At 48.1% G+C, this 22,395-nt stretch overlaps 2 protein-coding genes across 4 annotated transcripts in view; both read right to left on the reverse strand.

The window, feature by feature from the left end:
- Window positions 1–22,395, reverse strand: part of LOC146198182 (high affinity cAMP-specific and IBMX-insensitive 3',5'-cyclic phosphodiesterase 8B-like) — a 285,653-nt gene that overhangs the window by 118,021 nt on the left and 145,237 nt on the right. The gene's annotated exons all lie outside the window — the stretch shown is intronic.
- Window positions 9,059–22,395, reverse strand: part of LOC146198183 (endothelin-converting enzyme 1-like) — an 81,668-nt gene continuing 68,331 nt past the window's right edge. Inside the window, exon 2 of the mRNA XM_084593576.1 lies at window positions 9,059–11,142. Coding sequence (XP_084449702.1) covers window positions 10,680–11,142 — 463 coding nt within the window. The 3' untranslated portion in view covers window positions 9,059–10,679. The remainder of the gene's footprint in view (window positions 11,143–22,395) is intronic.

Genomic DNA, 22,395 nt, shown 5'->3' on the forward strand with positions numbered 1-22,395 from the left:
CGCGTTTGCAGGGTCCACTGCGCGGCATTCCTTAGGTGGAAAATAAGTCTGCGGGCATCAGCCGTCAGGTATTGCGCTTGGCGCTGCTACACGACATCGTCTCGCGGGATGAACAAAGGGCCTGTGCCGCCACAAGCGCGCTCTTGACGGCTCAACAGAGGCCGTAGCGGGAGCTACACTTTCCCCGAGAAAAGAAAATATAAACTATACACTGCGCTGACCGGATGTTTACTGGGCGGTTCGCAAAGAAGCGGAAGGTTGATTCGCTTAACCGCTATGGTTGGTTCTTTGCGCGTTAGACCCTGTGGACTTAGCAGCCCGCTGCAATGTGCGACGCGTGAACCTAGACGTACACGTCTCAAAAAAGCCAACGCAACACAACCTGAGTATAATTTATTTATTTTTTTTTTTGCGCTACCGTTATAGAGAGCAAGCTAGGCCTTCCGCGAAAGCCAATTTTCTTTCTTTTTAGCTTTCCGGGAGCATCATTTTTATTCGTATTACACTCGCCCGCATATGATAAACGGGAGCTTCCGAAGCCCCTAGACAGTGCGATTGTTTCCATGTTCTTGACACGCAGCTGGAAGCTAGAGCTCGTCCATGATGGCTTGAAACACTCAAACCTGCATCGAGGGTGCCGCCGCAGAGGCACTGAATGCAAGTACTTTTACAGATGCTCACAACAAGTGCACGCCCAGTTGATGAGGCTCACTTGTCACTGACCATGGTCCAAAACAAATGACAAAGAACAAACGACGTGCATGCGCAGTTGTCGGCGGAAACTGGACTATACCTGCAGGGTAAAGAAACAGTTGAACGGAATGGCGTTGGAGGAGGTAATATCTTTGAACAGTGTTTCCTTCTGCGTGCGGGGAAGCGGTAGGAGAAGCGTGAAAAGCGGACGAGGAAGCAGCATTCTGGGTGCGCAGCTTTCGAATATCCTCCCTAATCGCACAGGAAGATGGGGTTTTTGAAGCGCGCCCAGAAGAAGATAGGTCTCCTCGTTGAAACAATAGGTAACGGACTTGGGTTTCCCTGATTTCTTTTGTAGAAATTAGCGCTTCGAAGAATCGTCTTCCTCCTGACTGCTAGCGCACATAATAATGTTCAAGCACATCGGCAAGCATGGCTTCAGCTACGCATACAGAGGTGTAGCTGTGTGGCAAGGTCGCGGATTCTCAAACAACCTGCGAAGTAAAGCTAGACGGACGCTATTTGGCAGCACTTGCTCAGAAACGCCACCGCAATCTTCTCTGTCGCTCTCCTCTGGGGCACCACGTACAATATCGGCTATTAAATACATTTCCCATCATCTCTTGTGCCTTTGTTACCTGCATACTTCTCTAAAAACCAAGCGGCACACTTACGTGCGACAACGCGATGATGACATGACGCTCTGAGGAACTCTTCTTCCGTCAGATGCACCTGGCAGAATAGCGAAGGATTAAACCCGACGCAGTCCTCCTCGTTCAGCTGTGGCCTCAACTTGATGCCATCTGCGCGACTGGATTCCATCTTCGTGACAGCCATCTTCGCGACTACAGACCCCTCCGGACCTGCCGATGCGAAGCCGCCCATGTCTGAATAACTGTGCCCAACCCCTTAGACATACAAGGGAGTCTGCCAGGACAGCGCTTCTAAACGGAGGTCGAATTGGCGAGATCTTACAATTTTACTCTGTTTACACGTGTGTGTGTGTGCGCGTGGGGGGGGGGGGGGGGGGGGTGCAGTTGATGCAGAGAAGCGTATACAGCGTGACGACCCGTCAAACGCTAATATGATGAAACTACTGTATTCAGCTAAGCTTGCTACCCAAATTTATCGGAAATTCACGAAGTGCAGTGCGTGCTAATGTCTAATTGAGCATATTAGCTGCCTTTTATTCAGTACGCTGGTCGCTTGTGTCATCGTTTCCATTAGGCGACCCCTTATATACTTGTGTGAGTTATGGGAACAGATGTACCGAGCAACGTACCGCTTGGTTTTTAAAACCCACCATTAGAAATCAATAATGGTGCACGAGGCTGCTTTTAGTTATGCGTAAGCGTCGACCCTGCACACAGCAAACCATCTAAATCCAGTCACTCTAGAACCGCCGGACACATTCGCCGTCCTCTGCTACTAGAAAGCTGCTTCTGCAGTAGACCGTTTATCCGCCGCGGTGGATCAGTGGTAAAACGCCCGGCTACTGACTGAGTCGGAGCACCCAGGTTCGAACCCGACCACGGAGGCCGAATTTCAATGGAGACAAAAAAGAAATGCGCTCGTGTGCTGTGCGACGTCAATGCACGTCAAAGTTCCCCTGGTGGTCGGAATTATTCCGCAGCTCTCAAATACGACACCTTTTTCTCTTTTTCTTCGTTCACTACCACCATACTCCCTTCCTTTCAGGCGTGGTTCAGGTGGCCACATATAGAGTGTGACGGAAGTCTTTCCTGTCCTGTAAACCAATGTATTTATTTAGTTTAGCGTTTTCTTGAAGTGGTTGGCGGCCTCAAATTCTGAACGCTGTGGCCACGGTTCGATTGAGCCGAAATGCGAAATGCGATCAGTGCGTATTTAAGAACCCCAGATGGTCGAAAATTCAGCTCTCGGACCACCACTACGGGCTCTCTTTCGTTCTTCCTTCTTTCGCTCCCTCCTTCAAGGCAAGTTTGCGGTGTCCACCGGCGAGACGATCCTTACTTTTTCACGTTTCTACTGAGTGGTTCGCTTTAAAATAAGGCGTTCGATCTATCCTCCTCATGAATCCGTGTATGGACCGAGGGCAAAAAAAAAAAAAAAAAAAAAGGAGAACACTTAAGCTCTGCCTTAAGGATATATGACGTGACCACGGCCTATGGACCTCTCTAATTACACGAATCAAAATTAGCACGCTGCTCCGAAGCGTTGGCTCGGCGGTTATGGCGCTTGACTGCTGAACCCAAGGACGCGGGATCGAATCCCGGTCGTGGCGGCCGCTTTTCGCTTTCGAGCTGTTTGTTATGAAGAGATCCTCTCCCCTTTCCTCTCAGGCAAATTTGTAGTGAGTCTCTATCCTCCACTCTCAAATGATGACTCGGATATTACCAGGCTTATATTAGAGCCATTTAACTCCCGCCGTGTCGTCGTAAAAAAGAGAGATCGTTGAACACGACGGATCAGCGCTCAAGTCAGATGCGGCTACAACGCCGGTATCCCGCGAGCGGCCTAGCTCGGATACAAGTTTACCCTCCTTATGCCAATCCGCCTATCTGTGTTCGTTGCGTCTATTACTATACCGCCCGCATATTGCAAGATATCAGTAAGGATCATCGGGTTGTGTTGCGTGTAATCGAGTGCAGATCGAAGTTGACGTGTATGAGGAAACACTCGCGAGTAACCGCCTCCCGCAAACGCCGCATCCGCGCCGGCGACTTCAGCACCGCGGCAGGCAGCGGCAATGGCCCACGTAATTTTGCCGCTGCCGCGAGTTCCATCGAACATTGAATTTACGCCCGCAATCGATGCGAATCGATTGCGGAACGGCTGCTTCTCTCACTCTATCGAAGCCAATCAGCGACGCAAACGAAGTTCATGCGCTGGGGTTATGCCGTAAACGAATTGCGCTGTTTTCCCGCGAGGCGAAACGTGATGCATCGCGTCCCGGATCAATTTCGCGAGGCTCTCGGTCCTGTGCGAGCCATTTTTTTTTTTTTTTCGCTCCCTCGTGTGCCTCAATGAGCCCGCGAGTGGGCGAACTCGCGTGCTGATGTGCTTCGTTGTTTGCTTCACGAGAAAGAAAACAACCGATCTAGGCCCGGAGTGGGTCTCCGCGAAATGTGTCGTGTCGCCTGTTCGATCCAGCGCAGGTGTACGAAGTGCACAAGTAAACAAAGTGATTTCCAGCGAGCGCCTTCTACATAGGCGAGAGGACTAACGAATAAGAGGTGCAAGTGTGGGCTAGTCTTTCTTGGTGAAAGCTAAACTCTGCAGCAAGAGGTCAATACGAGGCACCTTATTCTACTAGTACCGTAACTCTGCCCACGGCTCACGATTTACCTACGCACGCCTGTGCGTCGTTGGTCTATTAGACCTAATCGCAACTTTTCTACTGGCCGTGCAGAAAAACGTCCGTGGCTAAGACGCGCTCGGTTAGTTCCTTCGTGATGCCTCCCGGTCTTATATTATATTTGCATTACGGCTTTTGCTCTGCATCATTTTCTAGATATACAAGCGCAGTATAAGGATTTGGCATGAACACGGAAGAGCAGCGCCAGGAATACGCTCAGCCCTCACTCGTGACATCTACCCGCGTTACGGTCGATGGGTATTTACGGGCATGAAGAACGCGACCAAAGCCACGGTGAAGAGCTTCGAGGGACTCTATATTTCTATTTCAGAAAAATTGCTTCAGAATAGTATGATTGAAAATACCGTTTACGCGCTGGCGTTTTTGAGCAGGGGTTGAAAATTTCTTGCAAAAGACGCAACAGATGCGCCACCGCGCCACCGAGCTGAGTAATGTCTGTTCACACGAGGGCGTGACAATCCCCAGTCATCAATGGAAACCCGTTTACGTGAATTGTAGCATCAGCATGGTACCCAGACCGACGTGTGTACATCCACAATATCAGAAAGAATGCGTTTTTTTTTTCTTCGGCCCATCACCACTGTGCAGCTCCCGATACGCATGCATGTAACATAGACATCTATTAAGATGCAATGGTGCAGTTGTTGTCGCCCACCAAGCTGATTTGTCTATAAATAATTTGATGGTTTTTAGGCGCCTGATTGGCGGTTGCAATTTGTTGTGAAAGCCCTCAATGAGGGAAGTACGTACGTAAGTAAACTAATAGCATTAGGGAATATGTAAGAATGATAAAAAACAAATTGCACGGGCGATCATAAGGTGTGATGCGACAGACCTGCGTTGTTGGTTGTACTTCATTTCGCTTCTGTACTGGTCGCCTTCCCTTTGTGCCTCTGAATTTGATTTCGCAATCGCTTTTTCGTTCCAGTGTCCTGTTTGCTTCGGATGGGTAAGAAAGTCTGGATACTGGATCCGTGGAGGGTGCAGATCGATTGAGACTTTCTGGAGGGTACACACGTCGCTGAGTGGTGGTGGTACAGCCGTGTAAACGGACGCACCCAGACTTCGGAAGGTTAGAGTGCAGAAGCACGCACATACGCACAGTGATTTCGCCGGAAAATACCATGATTCTCACATCAGTAGTACACCAGGAAATAATACAACTGATAAACACTAGGCTGATAGCAAGCAATATAAATATCACACGAAACAACGAAATGTAGAAGTGCCCCGCCGTGGTGGTTCGGGCGCTCGACTACTGTGTCCAAGGATGCGCGGGATCGAATCCCGGCCGCGGCGGCCCCTTTTCGATGGAGGCGAAAAGCAAGGCGCCCGTGTCCTGTGCGATGTCAGTGCACGTTAAAGAACTCCAGGTGGTCGAAATTTCCAGAGTCCTCCACTACGACGTCTCTCATAGAGTGAGTCGCTTTGGGACGTTAAACTCCCTAAAACCAAACCAAAATGTAGAAGGCCTAAAACGAGACCGAGTTTAGAGTAGATATGCTATATATAGCTGCAAACAACCCCCCAACGACAAGCACGGTTTGTCGTTAACCACAAAACAATCGGAGAGGCAGTCAGCTGTCTGCCGAACACTTCAGCATTTTTTTTCTTCATTTAGCTTGGATGTAAACCTTAAGCAAAAAAATTTGTTTGCTTGCCTGCTGCACATTTTGGCCATAGGTGTTTACTGCCACGACCGAAAAGCGCAAAGCTGAACGCAAAGCTGAACACAAAGCAAAACGGAAAAGAGAAGATTGGCGGCACGTAATGGCAATTGTTCTTAATCGCGCGGCTACTGAAGACGATGCTATCCCAACTAGCTTAATTTGTAACCAGTGGTGGAATCATGCAGGATGACAATCTGGCATGAAAAAGGTGCAAGGTTGCTAGTCTAAACCACCAGAACGCATAAATCGTCTTACAGCGTAGCACACGAGAATATTCGTGCCGACGTAGGTTTTGTCTCCAGACCTTCATTTATGAATAAACTTCAAGCTACTTGAAATATTTGGACATAAGTTCTCAGATATGATACCACTTGCGCATGCACTGACAAACGCACTGACGCGTAAGGCGACGAACGAAGCCAATAGAAGCTAGCGAGTTTCTTGCATGGCGTAAAGTATCCCCTCACGCTGAGTGAGTGAGTGAATAAACTTTATTCAATTGATATGCGCGCGTCAGCACTGTCACCCACTCTTCTGCATGACGTTCGGCCGCCACTGGCAATGCGGCTACTGGAGGAGGGAGCCGGATTCGAAATGTTGACCAGTTTCCTGAACAAACTTACAGCAGTGGTAGAGCAGGCAAAATTTGCAATTCCATTCCGCCCACTCGTCTCAGAAAGCAAATTTCACTGTATAGAAATCGCCGCTGGAATTCGCTATGCAAATTTGTGGTCGTTCCCCATCTGACGCACTGATATCAGTGCCGACGGATTCTTCGCACCAGGGTCGGGTAAACGAACCAAGTCGGGTTCCTGATCGGTTCGTCACCTTGAATTTACTCGAAGGCCTTCAGCTAGTGGCGATAACACCGGATAAGGCGACTGGACGGTACTGCTGTGTTTCAAGGTTCATGCTGTATAAATATAATGCCTTCAACTACAGATGCTAACATTTCATGCATTAACCATGTGGCACTCTCATAGACATTCTCATTTATAGTAAACATTGTTAATAAATCCAAATTGTTATTTTTGCATTTCAAGTTAGTCAACATATTTTTAGTATTCGAACCTTTAGTATTTCAAAGTGCTCAGACTGCCTGCCGCTATAACGATTACAAGTTCTTGAACACTTGAGCTTCCTGCCGCCTCTTGAGGCTCACCACTGATGTTCTGGATGTCTATGCATACAATGTGCTATGCGTGGAAAATGTTTTAACATGCCATGCTTCAGTGTTGACATTTTTTAGAGCTTCTGCTGTTTGGTTGTTTGGTAATGCTCTGCTGTTGCACACGTAATTGTCGCTCAACTCAATCCTCCAGTGTACACTTTCAATGAATAATGTGTGATGAAGTTTCAGAACTGCCACATAGAGCAGCGAGAACATTTTTTCCTTGTTACTAAACCTTAAATGTAAACACTTCAGGAAGCATTGCGATGACCTAGGGCTTGGCTGGTTCATACTTAGCACAAGAAGACGTGCAAAAGTTCAGAAATGCATTATGTGTTATGTATTACATGCACTTTGTTTTTGTTTTTTGTAGTGCCCCATCACTAAGTATGCTCTTTCCACGTTTTTTTTTTGTTTGGTTCTGCAGTATCTACTTGGCCAGTGCAGGGTATGCTGTAGGCACTGTGTGAAGCCTTCAATTGAGCCAGCTGTTAATATTTTAGTAGTAACCACCGTGCTACAGTGCTGTTTATTGTTTATTTACATTTTTACCTATCATAATAAGCATTCCAGGTCATGTGAAATGAAAAGTTCGTGGGGCAGCATAGAAGTTCTCTAACCCAGGTGCTTTTGATGAGTGTAGCAATTTTTGTTTGATAAAATACCTTGCATAGTCTAAAATTACCATGCAGCAGCATGCTGCATGAATAAAAATGGGTTGACCTTATGTGCTCTCATTTATGACTTGATCAGACTGCTGGCTTTGTGCCTCCTGAACCAACTATAACAGTATACTCTGCATTGTTAATTGTGAGATAACCACCAGTGGTTTCCGATAGGGCCCTTTTCCAGTACATTGCTGTACACTAAAGGGGCATTGGCGTATTCTAAATATAGAGTAGAAAATATGTTGAATTTGCTTTTTGCCAGATGCAGTGCATATTTATACAGCTGCTCTGTTATGCACTTCTTTCACAATTTTATCAAGGAACAGGAAGAAAAGCCTGCCACGCCGTGCGTCGGATATACTGGGAGCAGCATCAAAGAAGCTGAAGAGCATTTTTCCTTCATTGAGCAGCGGAAGCTTCTTCGAGTCATCGACTCTACTTAGGATATTGTTCCAATAATGGGTCGATTTTGGCTGTTCAATCTGACATATGACAAGGGGTCCGACAATTTGTGCTGCTTTATAGAGCACCTCTTTTTGGGCGTCTGCGTGTCGAAGCCAAGATGCGCTGCACGACGCTTTATTTCATCACTTAAGGCCGAATTTTATGCAAGCGCACGCGTTGACACTGACAAAGCATAGGATTAATATTGTGTACTGCGATTATTGTTGCATACGACTAAAAGTTTTGTTGTTGTTTTTTAAGAAATGTCACCATGCTGTTGTGTGCATTGTTCGGTTCTGCTTTTGAAAAAAAATGTATACTTTGTTGTCAGCATTAGTTGGAACTGTTTTGCTTCTTTCATTTTTTTTTAGGTATTTACGCACATAACATGTTTTTGTCCGTCTGCTAGGCTCTCGGTGGAGAGTGGCAGTATTGTTAAATAAATGAGGTTCCATAGCGCGCCTCAATGAAGAAACAGAACACAAGTGCCCCCCTGCCCACTCCACCAGCACCCGAGCACCCACTAGCCCGAACCCTGACCCTTCTATGCCGAATAAAAGACTTCCAGTTTCCTTCTGTGTGACATTTTTTTGTAACATGCTCTGTGAATTTGAAAAAACAATCATACTGGCATGGGCCATTCGAGATGTCAAAATAATGGCATGCAGCATCTCTTTACATGCTCATTTGGCATTACAGGTGGTTAAAAGGAATACCATTAAGCTTGATTGCAAATATGTACATAGGAAAAGCATTAAGGAACGTGTAGTGGCAAAAGTAATTCCTAATTAGGGAATGCAATATATGGACGTTATCCGCACTGATCTTTATCAAGGGGTGTAAGGGTGCAATGCCACTGCTTTCACCCTGCAATAGGGTATAAAGGTGATGAAAACACCCCAGTGCATTGGCCCCATAGAAGGGTGTTATGACCAACCGAAGCACCATCGTTGAGGGTGTACTGGCACTCTGAAGCCACTTTTTTTCAAGGGTGCATGGGTGTTAGTTATAGACATGCGAAAACACCTAATAAGGTGTTTTTGTTTTTACAGTGTACGCTCTCCCAACGTAGCCACGGCTATTGCATAGCGCGAATAGTAGCCAACGCAGTCAATACGTGGTCGACTCCCTTGGCTCTATCCCCCGCTGCCCTTTCTTTCCTGCTAACCTCCTTCCAGTCAGATTTATACGAGTCTCTCACGATTGCTGAAAAGGCCAAAGCATTAGACGAACCTGCAGTTTTGTTCGCGGTTTAGAGCACGCGATTTCAATGCGATTGCTCTGCTATGCAATGAACTGAGTTACTATACTGCAGCGAAGATTAGGGGAATGCTCGAAATACATTGTCAGTTTTATAGTCATGATTGAAATATTACAATAACGCGTAGATTATATTTAAATAAATAACGTTTATTTCTAAACATGAAATTATGTTTATACTGTAACATAAAACAATATTACCTTAAAGTAACGTTTAATTTGATTGTAATAGTAAAGTTTCGCCGAGTGCCTCATTGCCATGCTCGGAAACTCAAATGTGCACAGGAAAATAGGGTAACGAATGTTTTCTCAGTCCAAAAGGATATTTTAGTGTCTGTATACAGACACACCCAATACCGTTTTGCTCCTCCCAACGAGCGTCACTGCTATCGGTGGTTGACGAAATTACATGCAAATGTAATTGCAAGGCCGACTTTTAAGAGCGTATCTCTTATGAGTGCCCGTTGGGCGGTTGGGCCGCGTCACCTTCGTGCCGTTGCCAGTGCAATCGAGCGAGAGGGAGTCACGAGCCAAAGAAAATTTCTCAGAAGGGAAAGAAGGGCCGTGAGCTCTGCGCCGCAGGCGCGTGGCTTTTCTTTCCTTTGTTCTGAGAAGCTCTCTTTTGCTCGTGAAGAAGACAATTTTGTAACTGCACACACACAAGCATCTCTCATATTCTTTGCCTTAATGCACCGTAAAAACGGGTAAATAGATGTGCTCAAATGACGCATTAGGGAATATCGTAATCGTCCTTAGAATTTATTTTTCTAGTGTTCGCTGCTTCCTGGCTCTGCTGCAGTTTTGGGTAAACATAATGACGTCTAAGGCTGCAGTTTCAGGTACACGGCATGACGCTCAAGAGAAATACTGACGATACTACAATCGTACTTGGTTTGCTTCAACTCAAGGTAGCCAGACTACACAGAGTACTGCAATACAGATCATTTTAACATATATACGTGCAGATTCTATGGCGTCCTTTGTTTCTCGGTTTAGTCGGACCACTTGAAGATTCCTCCACAGGCGTTTCTCGAAGCATGTTTTAGATTTTAATTCCTTCTTAGACGAGTAAAACAGTCTCTGAACGCCCACTGCTCGTGCTAATACCACGAGTATTGAGACGTAATGATCCACGCATCACCTTTGCCCTAAATTCATCACAAATATTTACTCTAAATTTTATAGGAAATAAGTTCACCTCAAATTTAAGTCGATTTAAAATACGCTAAACACCGTCAGGAATCTGTAAGTTTGGCTGCGAAGACCGCTGAAAGCTTTAATGCACAGCGGTGAAAGTTAAGTCCAGTAAACTGAAATAGCGGATAAAAGCGAAATAATATGGGTACCACAAAAAAACAAAAAAAAAATGTCCGCTATATACACACGAGTCCAACACCAGATGCCAGTACATGTATTCAAGTAACGCACTGCTTCGCCGGATTCATGGCAGATCCTGGCGGACATTGGAATGCTTCGGAGAAGTTTGTGTAACTTCGCAGCGCCACGTTCCATTCGACCCCGCTGTGCGGGCCGGTCATCTTCTGGTCTCCTCCGCCCTGCTTGTGGCACGACTGCACGACGAGGTAGACGAAGAAGAGCTGGTCCTCGCCGAGCACGGTGTCATCGTCTCCGCCGCGAGGCAGACGCAGTGCCAGCGCCCTGCCCGAGGCGCTCCGACGGAAGTGACCATGCGCGATGCGCGCTGCTATCAGGTCCCGCAGCTCGCCCTGCGGCGACTGCCGTTCGTCGTGGTCTTCGAGGCAGCGCTCAGCCTCGCGCAGCCGCAGACGGGTCTCCCGGTTGAGCCACCGCTGCGACGCGCCGTCCTCGACGCTGCTGCTGGAGTTGGCCGCGGTCATCAGCATGTCCAGCAGGCACCTGCAGGTTGTGGTCGTCAGGGGCAGACCAGCCCTGTTGGCCGGCGCCCGAGGGGAGCACGCATTCTACGAACGTACACACCAGGGCGTCCTAGTCCAAGGCTTCTCATGGCATTGCTCTAGCGTGCGGTGCAAATCCGTGCTTGTCAACCGCGCTATATTTCCATATTAAATGAATTTAGCGGACGATTACTTGGACGGTTGATTCATTGATCGATCAGCACGCTGGCTGACAGAATAGCGAAATGTGGAATGGCTAAGGCTATTTTGGCCGTATTACATTAATGAAAAAAAAAAAAAGCTCCAAAGCGGAGGCTCCTGCGATCAACTAATCGAATAATATATTAACTAATCGGTTTCTGCAATCACTGACAGGATTAGTCAATATACTAAAAAAATAACATACTGACCGATCGCCCACCAGGTTGTGACTGATCCCATCCACTGATTTGTCGTTAATGCCTGCTTGTTACAGAACTCAACCAAAATATCTACGCGTACGCACCTGCTCAGCCGTGTGCTGGCGCGTGGGAGCTGGAAAGCATTGTTGCTGCTGTTGTCAAACGGCAGGCTGACGTTAAACAGCAAAGCCGGCACATAGACGCTCCGAGTGCTCAGGTCATAGCGGCATCGGGTAGCGAAGGTGGAGAGCGGCCAACGCTGGGACGGTCCGCGCAATAAGGAGATCACGAATGCGTACTCGTAGAGCGCCAGGTAGGCATCCAGTGGTCGCAGAGCCTCGAACGCCGGCACATTCTTTGCGTACCGTTCGACGGCATTTTTGTCTTTCACCCACGACGGGCCGAGGACTTTGAAGCGGGTCTTAGATATTAGCGCTCGTATAGCGGCTCTGGAGGCGTGGTCGAAGTAAGGAGAAAAATCGATGCCGCGGAGAAATTCTCGGACAATTTCGGTGGCAAGGTCGGCGAATTTCGTGGCTACGCCGTGAAGATTGAGTTCGACGAAGGAGGCGTAAAGAAATAGCTGCGATAGCGTCCTTTCAACAACGCGAACGCACAGGCTATGACGTGGCACGGTGGACCGCAGCTTGCCGTAAAGCAACGTGCTGTAGAAGTCCGTCAGGCCAGAACTGGGAAGAAAGGCTGCCGTCTGGATCATAAACCGGACGCACAGGAAATTGATCACCGTGTGCGGCTCGGTATTTCGAACTAGGTCGAATACTTTGTTGACAAATGTTGGAGAAACAATCAGAACGTTCGATTTGGCCCCGTTGAAGAGAGGGAGTCCGTCTAGGGCTTCTGTCAGGAAGTCTAGCAAAGGAGATGGCGAGACTAGTGTCTCGACTTTGAAGTCGCCGACGTCCCTCATCTCGTACAGTCTCTCCAGTTCGCTCGCAAATTTGGCGATGTCAATCGTGTAAGCCGGAGGAACGAAGCCTTTCCGCAAAGCGTTGACGGCGGCAAACGCGGCGTTAGTGTAGAATCGGATGAGCTCGTTGACATCAACGCCCTCAGCAGAGCCAATCGTCTCCGGTGGTGTCACTGTGATGACGTCCTGGCTGGAGGACGCAGTCGGTCGCGAGACGACGCCAACGTCCAGCAAAGCGACGGTGCCCGACCGGCGTAGCAGCTTTCCCGCCAGCTTCCAGACGGACATGCTCTGGCGCACGGGTGGAGTCAGCGGGAATCCTTCGAGGGACATGTTAAACAGAACCTCGAGAAACGGGTTCCAGCCGTCATCCTCGATGCGCTTTGCGTCCGTGCACTTTTCAAGCAGGCTACTCAGGGCCCCGACGTTGAGACGAGTCGCCTGGGAATGGTTCCGTAGCAAGGAGAATATATTCTCTTCTAGAATGGCCGCGTAGTCGTCGTCGGAGGAAAGCGACTCCTCGGCGGACGAGACGGGCACTTGGTTGGTCCAGCGGCGGCAGACGAACATGTAGAAATCGTCGCATGGGCTCATATCATCCCACGAAAGCAGGCGGCTCAGGTAGATTGCATTCCTCGCGCACTTCGGGGAAGTGCACTCCGACGGTTGCAGGAAACCGAGTGCTGTCGTTTTGAACGGAACGACCATGACGACCACGCCTATGACCACTCCGACCAGCAGCAACGCCACCGGATACAGCAGCAAGTCCCGGCTACCAGGTAAAAACTGCAGGCGATTTATGACAACTCTGTCGTCAGGGGCGCCAACTTCCTCCGGCCTCCCAGCATCCCGCAAGTCTGCACCGTTGTCGGAGAAAGCTTCGCGTTTCCAGCCTTCAGTCAATGGCTCCAGCTGCTTCGGCGGCCACTCAATGTCGGTGCGCTCTTCGCTGGCGCCTCTGATCGAAGTAACCTTGCTCATCGGTTGGCCAGGCACTCCGAGCTGCGCATTCACTTGGCCCGTTGAAGGTGCCTTAACGCTAGTCACCACCGGCGCAGTGCTTGATGCGGCGACGGTTTTGGCGCCTGCCCACAATCCAGAGTGAGACGAAGCCTGCGCATTGGCACTTGGCACCGCAAACCGGGGGTCAGAGGCACACGTTGGTTGATTAGGTGCGCTCGGTGTCTTAGGTATGGCGGCCACGGTGGAAGGTGTTGGCGCCAGACGTGCATCATCAGGCCCTGCACGCCCTATAAGCGTTGCTGCGCTCGTTCCTTGCTGTAGGTCGCGCATGGAATGTTGCATGGCGTATTGTCTTGTACGGTCCTGGTACACGTTCTGCAAGCTGTCGGCATTGGAAACTTGCGTGGTGTAACTAGACTGCTCCTCGTACGAGTCTTCTGGGTCGGTGGTCTCCGTGGCCAGGGATGTTTCCGTAGGCTGTAAGGGGTCGCTACTGCGCGTCACGTCGTAAGCCTCCTCTGAGCTGCTCTGCGAGGCTCCAGAAACCATCCGTACCTTGTGCGGAATCCGCTGGCCGCGCACGTAGGAAGCAGCGTTACTTGATGTGGTGTGCCACTTATTGCTGGTCGTAGAAAGTGGATCATCGGAGTCGGCGGTGCTCGTCACGGGCGTGCTGCTCGATCGCTTCTTCATTGGTGACGCAGTGTCCAGGCCTAACTGCTCGAATTCTGTAGCTGCAGCACAGGTCTTGCTCGGGCGTTTTTTCTGCCGCTGCACTCGTGCGCACGAAGCTCGCTACCACTTCTTCTACTCCGAAGCTGCCCTACACGTTTTCAACATCTTCTTCACCCTACGAGGCCGGCAACCACGTGCATTAGAGCTTTTGAAAGACGATCAGCGCACAGACTCTCGGATTAAGCTTCCCGATTTTTCAAGCTCATATTTTATTGTGAAGGCAATATTACTCTAGGTTTCGAGCCTTCAGCGTAGCGCGGCCGGTAGCCACGGTTTACCCACGTGACACTGTGCAACTGCATTTCGAGTTGAAGACGTCACGAGCGCATCCTGCGGATATGCTTTAAATGATCAGGGCTGTTTCGTCAGCGTCCTCGTAAAAACAGGGAACGGTCACGCTGAGCAAAATCACATCCACCCGCTAGACGCCAAGCTCTCTTGGACATAAGCCTGTAACTTTTTAAATAAACATAACCGAGCTGCTTAACACATCTACCCATAGGTCGGTCTCTAAATTACTAATTTCGCGAATGCTGCCACTGATAGATTTGAGAGCAGGATTTCGTTTTCACTATCAATCATAATTTGTTAACTAGTAGTTATATTACCACAAAGCGCACAAGCTGTGCCCACAACCCGCGCGAACGTATTATCACACTAGAGCACGGCTCTGGACGCCACGGTACAGCCTTGCCTTAATTAAACAACCCTGCAGACGCTCCACGCATAAGATTGGTGCTGGTTCACGTTCTGCAATCTAGTTTTAGACACGACCGCTTCTATTTGGGAGGCAACACAGAATAGCACGCGCAAAATAGAATTGGCTCATACTGCAGCGTATTCGTTCTCATCGCATTTAAAATGTCTTCCGTCTGTTGAAAGGCTCATTCTGGCGAGATTTGAAATTTGTTTGGGTTGTAAGTTTTCGTTAGATTACTTTCATTCGATGGGTGACAAAAGTAAATTAACTGTCTATACATATTTAAAACGTGCAGATAAAAAATGTACACGTTGAAACCATTTCTCGCCTGCCAGCCGATTTATGGTGTTCAATCGTGAAATATTTCCGTGTTTTGTATTCAGAGGCTAAACAGAAGCTAAAGCTTATAAGGAAGCATTTTTGCATGACAGTTTCTCCGCAAGGATTGCATATAGAACACAGAAAATTATCTCTTCGTTCAAGCCATATATGCAAACATTTGTTAGTGTGAGCGATGCATAAATAAAAGAAAATAATTATGCTCTGGGCAGCGTTCGATTATTTTCCTTCATTAGGACGATAAATGAAAATTAACTATCAATACAAATTTAAAACATGGCACCGTTTCTTGACGGCAGTTTTTGTTATCACTGTAAAAACTAGTTCGCTGCTGTTGAAAGAAGAGATTTTCTGCGCTATCTTTGACCTCAGTTGTAAACATGTAGCTGAACAAAAACAAATAATCAAGGACCTCAACGCTAGGCTGTCTATTTCGTTCTCACGGCGAGCGCTAGACTCGGGACAAAGACTACAGACAAAAGGGTGCACGTTAATCTCTTTTATGCTACCCGAAATCTTTTTCTTCATAGACAAGCCTGCTTGCTTCTAACAGAAGCTTTTCCACCGTATTGAGAACTTGCTTTCTTATTTTTGCATATTTTTCTCCCTGACCCCGTTATCACTTTAGAGCACCGCGGGTTCGTCCAGCTGTTATTGCACTGTTTTGCTTACTTTCGCAATCTTAGTTCGTTTCTGTTCTTGAACCCGCCTTCGGCAAATGCGCGCAGACATATCGTGACCGGACAGGGCTCCAATTAACGGGTCTTGTCCCCATCTTGTACGCACATCAAAAAGAGAAGAAAAAAGAATACGGCAGTGCCACCGCCTCCTTTGTTCTCCGCTAAGCTCGCTTGCAAAATTCGAGGGTCGGCCGCGGGTCGTCGAGGCCAAATTTTATTACTGCTCGTGGGGTGAAATAGCGAGCACAAAGAAGAGAAACAGCCGCCCATGCAGTCACTTGCTTTTGTTTCTGTTCTTCCTGTTTTTTTACACGGTAAGAAGATTACACGAGTAGCTGTTCAGATAGCGCGGGAGGAGGAGGGGAAGAGCGCCAAAGGCACACAGAAAAACCCTCTCAGTATAATATGCTCCCCCGTACTGGAAAAGCTCGGTATGTTAAGGCTCAGCCTAATTATTTCTCCTTAGGATAACATTTTAAGTATGCACTCGTGGGACTCTGGTGCGGCTAGAGAAGTCATTCGTGCTGTCGGAGTTCACAGGTTTTCTCGCTTTAATGTTTCCTCCGCGATGTTTTTCTTGCTCTTGCAAATTCTGACCGCGAGTTCACCATCAGCATTTGTCACTTTTGTGCGCAGTATATTTCGCAACATTGCTCCTTTGTCCCGCCTCTTAGGTTATTGGATCAACGCAGCGCTTTTGTTTTTCGTGAATTCAATTGCACACGCTAGCTCGAAGCAAGTCCCTTCAGCGGCCGACGAAACGCATCCGCACATTATTTAGTCTCGTGAACTTAAAAAATCACTTTCTTGAATGTCTCAGGCAGAAGGACCATGCAAATACGCAAAAGCATGTGCTCATCAGCGGTGTATACCTACATCGTTCTTCCCGTTATTTCACAAGGGAAAGCTTTAAAAAGCTTGACTGTAGGCAGTTGGTGGGACATTGTAAAATAAAACCACGGAAGCGAAAAGACGGAGGCAAGAGGACAAGTCTTCTTGCTTCGCGCTTGTACGCTTCGGGAGATTCTTCTTTTCAGAGCCTGCAAGACCTTTTCGTTTTCCGCTGTCTGCCCGTTTCCACTACGAAAGACCCTCGAAGGAGATGGGTTAGACCAACTGGGGACCTACTGAGTTCTGTCGCGTGCAGCCATCGTTCTGCGACATCTACACGCAGTTGCCACTTTCAGAAATGGACACAGACTTTTTGAACGTCCCGTACGTCGACGAGAAGAGCTAAAGGTGGGATTTAGAGACCGAGGAATCTGAATTATTGCAATTTGAAACCAAACTAGACGACAGGCTCGGAATCTCGACAGTGTCGTTTTCAACGTTATTCGGTGTGAGGCGAATGGTGTGCGCACTCGATCGTAGCAAGCACGCGACAAATTGTATTGTCGTCCTTGGCGCAGAGAAAGCAGGCGATAAGCGCACATGATAAACAGATGTGAGGTAGACGCCGTGCGCTTTTGCAGGTCTGGCATCACTGTGAACTCTGTGCACGTCATGGCCACAGCGCGCTACCCTGGTTCTGTACGCGATCAGCTCTCAGGTGGAGACAGATTTAAAGGCTTAAAAGACATTTTCAAACATATATCGCAAGATGTCTACTGGCGTCATTTCACAACCGAGCAGCTAAGGCGCGTGGTGTCACCTACACAAATAATGGTGTCGTCAGCAAAGCAGAATATAATAGACCACCGCGGTTGCAAAAATAGGAGGAGCAGCCGGCTGAGAAACCGTGTATAAGAATAGATGTAACAAAACATTTTCTAAGTGGTTTCCTTATTTCATGTTAGCCTTACAAAGTCTCCCGAAGAAAATCCTAGTATATCATATAAGACCCAGCATGAAGTTTTAGACGACATTTCAAAAGCGATCCAGTTCGGCACTGCGATCAATGCGTGTGGAGGTCATTCATCGTATACGCACATATACACATGACAAGCACAGACTTCTTATGCATTTTTATCGTTTCACAGTGGACTAATGGAAGCGGCTGCTCGTTAACGGCTTGCTGAAAAAGGTGCGCCAAAGTATGACACGTGATTTCGAAGCTATCCCGTAATACCCATGAAGGCGGCTGCTCTATAACCAAACCTGCAAATAAGCCGATAAAATGACAACCTAAGATATGAAACCGTCTACATGGTGGAGGCGCAGTCATCAACTTAGCAGTTGAAAAAGCTACGAAAGTTCGTCGACTAGCCGAATATCAACGCCGCGTAGCCGACTCCGACGATCCGGCCACGGCAAAGGGCCATTCCTTCGGCAGACCTGTCCTATACCGTACGAGTGAAGCTAAATCGTTGCGTCTATTACGCTTCCACGTATGCTCGTGCCTAATTTGAAACAAGTTCCCTTATAGCAGGAACCGGCTCATTACAGAATGGTTTTCACAAAACGATTTCTCTCGTGCACGAATCCGCTGTTGGCTCGCACGCAAAAAAAAAAAAAAAAAAAAGAAAGAAAAAAAAAAAAGAAAAAAAGATTCTGATATAAACACACACTCCGCACTTCACTCGCGATTCGCTGATCGCAAGAGCACATCTCACGCACGAAGCGTACCTTTTAATTACAGATGGCGGCGTCAAACAAGGGTCTCACAGTTCGTATTATTCCGGGTGTGATTACGCGACTTCTTTTTCGCTCAATCACTTCGCGCCGCCTCATTGTCCACCTTAAAAGCATATGCATGCATTGTCGAAGAAAAGCCCACCTTTCGCGCGCTCACACCTTCGTTTCAAATTAAAGCGCTCGCGTTAAACGCAGTGCGAGGAACTAAAAAAAAGAAAAAAAAAAGAATGTTCTTCGGGGGAGACGCTCGGGCCGTATTGATCGTCCGGGCACCGCGCGCGGTTCTCCGCCGGGCACTCCCCCGTTCGGCTTCGTGCCCCTGCGGCAAAGCCTCCACTCCCGGAGGCAAGCAGAGCGCATTTCATCGTCTCGCAAGGGGATCGTTCGGTTAGTTTATTTGCAAGTTCTTCGTAGACGAAGCAAGTCGTTCCACTGCGATTTAACAGCGCGAATTTCATATCAAGACGTCCCTAATTCCCCGAAAACAACTTCAAGACTTGTGCAGCCAGCGACCAGGTGTTAGCCACCACTTCATCTTCTCCTCCTTCGTCCTACGTCATCGTCAGTTTCCAAACGAGCAGCGTCACCTTACCCTCCGATCCCTCTCGCATGCAATCTGCTCACATCCCTAATGTCCCATTTTCCCTTTTCTACTTGCGTCCTTTGAGGACACGTCCATTCCTTTCCTTTCGCCGAAGACCCGCGCGTTTTCTTATGGTTCCTATTGCTCTCCCTCGCTACTACCAAGTTTCGCGCATTTCATCATTCTGACCAGTTTGATATAAGACTGTTTTTCTCGCCGTGGAAATATAGCTCATTACCTACCTCCCTGGAATTTTCTTTCCCTTCCTGAGAGCTAGCGTGACCACGTTTTTATGCACGTTTCCTCCAACGCTGGTTTTCATTTAAACCCTGCTAGTTTTCATCTTTTTCAGACACGTGAAAATAATTCTCTAATGTTTCCTGACCATAACGGTGGACGTTTCTTGCTTTAAACCGGAACCAGCATCGTAGACTTCAATCGATGGTCGGCGGCCGCGGAAAATGAAGATGAACCGCTTCGCTCTCGGCGATATTTCACCCCCGTGTCGACGGGCGGCGGCGGTGTCGTTTTGTACTTCTGCGCCATTAGCGCGTGACTCGTTCGCGTAGCGCCTCCACTGCGACCCTATACCTGTCCGGTAAAACAGGTAAGGGCTTCTGCTCGCGGGTTCCCCCTTTCTCACCGTACACGACCTCAGCAGCTCCCGCTGGCACGAATCTTCCCGCTCCTTCCTTATTTCTCTCTCGTTTTCACGGTCTTGTCACGACCTCCCAGAAGATTTCTCTCAACGCAGGAGGCGCCGCACGAGAATACTGTTTCCCGATGAACAGAGCGAGGCTGCAGCGGGATTACGGGCCAGTCATGATGGGAAATTGGGACAGGTGTTCCCAACAGACAGCTGCAGTAAAAGGGAAGAAATCAAGGAAGGCGATTCGCACTAGCCAGAGGTAAAGAGAAACACCACGTTCTCCGGCGAGAGCACGCGAACTCTGGACGGAGAAAAGACGGATAGGCAGTCTACGGGAGCAGACGGGAAGCTGCTGTAGGCTCCTTAATCGAGTCTGCGTTGTTTATAGTGTTGTTAGCGGACAGAATTGGAAGCCCTAGATAAACAACCCTCGTTCCACTCGCTGCTGTAATCGCTTGTTTTCGCCGCTGCATTGCAGGCAGCAGTATCAAATCAAGTTTCGTGACTTCAGTGAGCGCTTTTTTGTTGTTTTAGTCTGTTGCCCTGCATGGTTCGAACGCACAGAAATCCCAAACGAGTTCTTGCCAATACGGCCACGCTCATACAATATTTAGTGTATTGTGCTTGAACATGAGTTGCAGCACCGTCTCAAGCACAAATTCGGTTCACTCGTTTCTTCGTTGCTGTAGGAAGCCATTCAACCGGTTCATTCAATATATATGCCGCTTACACCAGAAACTTTTCTACGTTCATGACAGCGCCATACCAGATATTATCCAGAACTTTTACCACTAGATTTCCCGCTGTCTTTTGCTAAACTCACCACAACCATATTTCGCCAAATTCACACAATTTTTACTCATTTTGGTTGGGCCCAGCTTCCTTTCTTAGTCTAATATTTGATCCGCATTTGAGTAAGTGCCAAACTTGGCTAATTTATCGCCATTCAAACTGTACGAGTTCTTTTGCTCTCCAATAATTATTTTTCCGTGTTAACCTCCAAAGGGGCCAACAGTCGGAGTGGGTTTTCGATGCCTGCAGTAAATTTCGCCGATACAGATCTTATATGCCGTCGCTGCCAGCGTATCGTAGACGCTGCGCGGGACTCTTTACAGGCTAGAACTGTTTCGATCCTTCATTCCTTCTATGTGTACCTATCGTGGCGTTAAGTGCCTTGATTTTGTCTTTTCATGGAAACCAGTGTCGTGGGATGCATCTTCAGCATGAGGAACCATAACTTCATCTCCCCTGGCTTTGCACCAGAACGGTATTGCAGAGACGATGCTTCGCAATCATCGCACTCATTGGATGTCCCAGAGCTTCGATCGAAGACCTGCGAAGGATGCACCCACCCTTTCGCACCGCTGCTTCGAATACATTTCACCACCAAAGAGGAAATGACAAGAAAAAGCCATGAGCCCGGTTTAATTACTTGATGAATCCATGCGGCTTTTCTCGTATACGGCTCGCAAGGTTCCCCTGGACACACAATTCATAATTGGGGCTGCTTTCTTTTTCTTCCTGCCGTTCGTCAGACAGACCAAATTAAGGCCGTACGACTTGCGCCTTTGTACCTATCCTCCGGGAACGAATGAACACGGATCTTTACTTCGTTTCGTAACAGAGGACGACAACATGACGCGAAGAGAGCCCTGAGGCTCTGCTTGCGTCATTGCTGTGCTGACCGAAGTTATGCGGAAAGTGTACGGTCTGGCGACACTGACGCGAGTTGTCAACGGCTGTGGGCCTACTTCTGTATAAGGTTTGGATGAAACAGCTCGTTCGACCGGCCACGAGAGTCGCCGCAACCTAACCACACTAACCACTCGCGAGTTATCCACGGTAGCCACCTCACGCCATCTAACCCGTGCAGCGCTCTGGATGCTACCGCGGACTCAGCGAATCAGAAGCCCCGTTAATAAAGCGCTGGTACGCAAGTCAGTGCATGGGCTTCGGCCAGTCACGAATCGATGTTCCTCGTGTGTACGAATTCAAGAGTTTCGGGCTCGCATCTTCCAGTTTTGTAAATTCAGAAATTGTTTTGGATATGAAGGCACAGCGCAGATGAACTTGGATGGGAGTGCAGTTACATGGACACGCGTTGACTAACAACCGATCACTTCGTTGTTAGCATTCTGAAATATATGTAGGTAAAAGATGACGCTACAGACACAAGAGCTAAAATCAAAAAGAAATCATAATTACTAAGGCTCAGCTGGAACAGGCGCGAAAAAGAGCTACATGCAAAAGTAAATGTCTAAGCTAGCTGAAACTACATCAAACAAAACAGAACCAGCCACTGCTGCCATCGGAAAGCTATATAGTGATGACGCATGCGTTTCCTCGCTCGTAAATCCAGAACACTTAAAATATACTTAGGACACTCAAGTTCCGCTTTATCGCACGCGATGGCGGCCTGAAGCCCGCTGCTGAGCTCTCGTACTAAGGTGGAAGACTACGCGACATAAGTGTAAAGACCCGCCTGTACCAAAATCGTATAAGCGTGCCTGTGTATAACCGAGGGGTAGCGATAGCGACTCCCAACCTGACCATCACCGGTTGAAATCCCGGTTAAAATTGTTGAAGTTTTTCTTCAATCGGAAAAGCTCTACTTTTCATATAGGGCTGCATAACATGACCCTTAGTTCGCGTGTCCAGTTTTAACCACGTGCCACAGAACGCGACGTCAAGCGTGACGTTGG

Source organism: Amblyomma maculatum, chromosome 2, assembly GCF_055883805.1.
Source record: "Amblyomma maculatum isolate TAMU_Amacu chromosome 2, ASM5588380v1, whole genome shotgun sequence".
Classification (NCBI taxonomy): Eukaryota; Metazoa; Arthropoda; class Arachnida; order Ixodida; family Ixodidae; genus Amblyomma; species Amblyomma maculatum.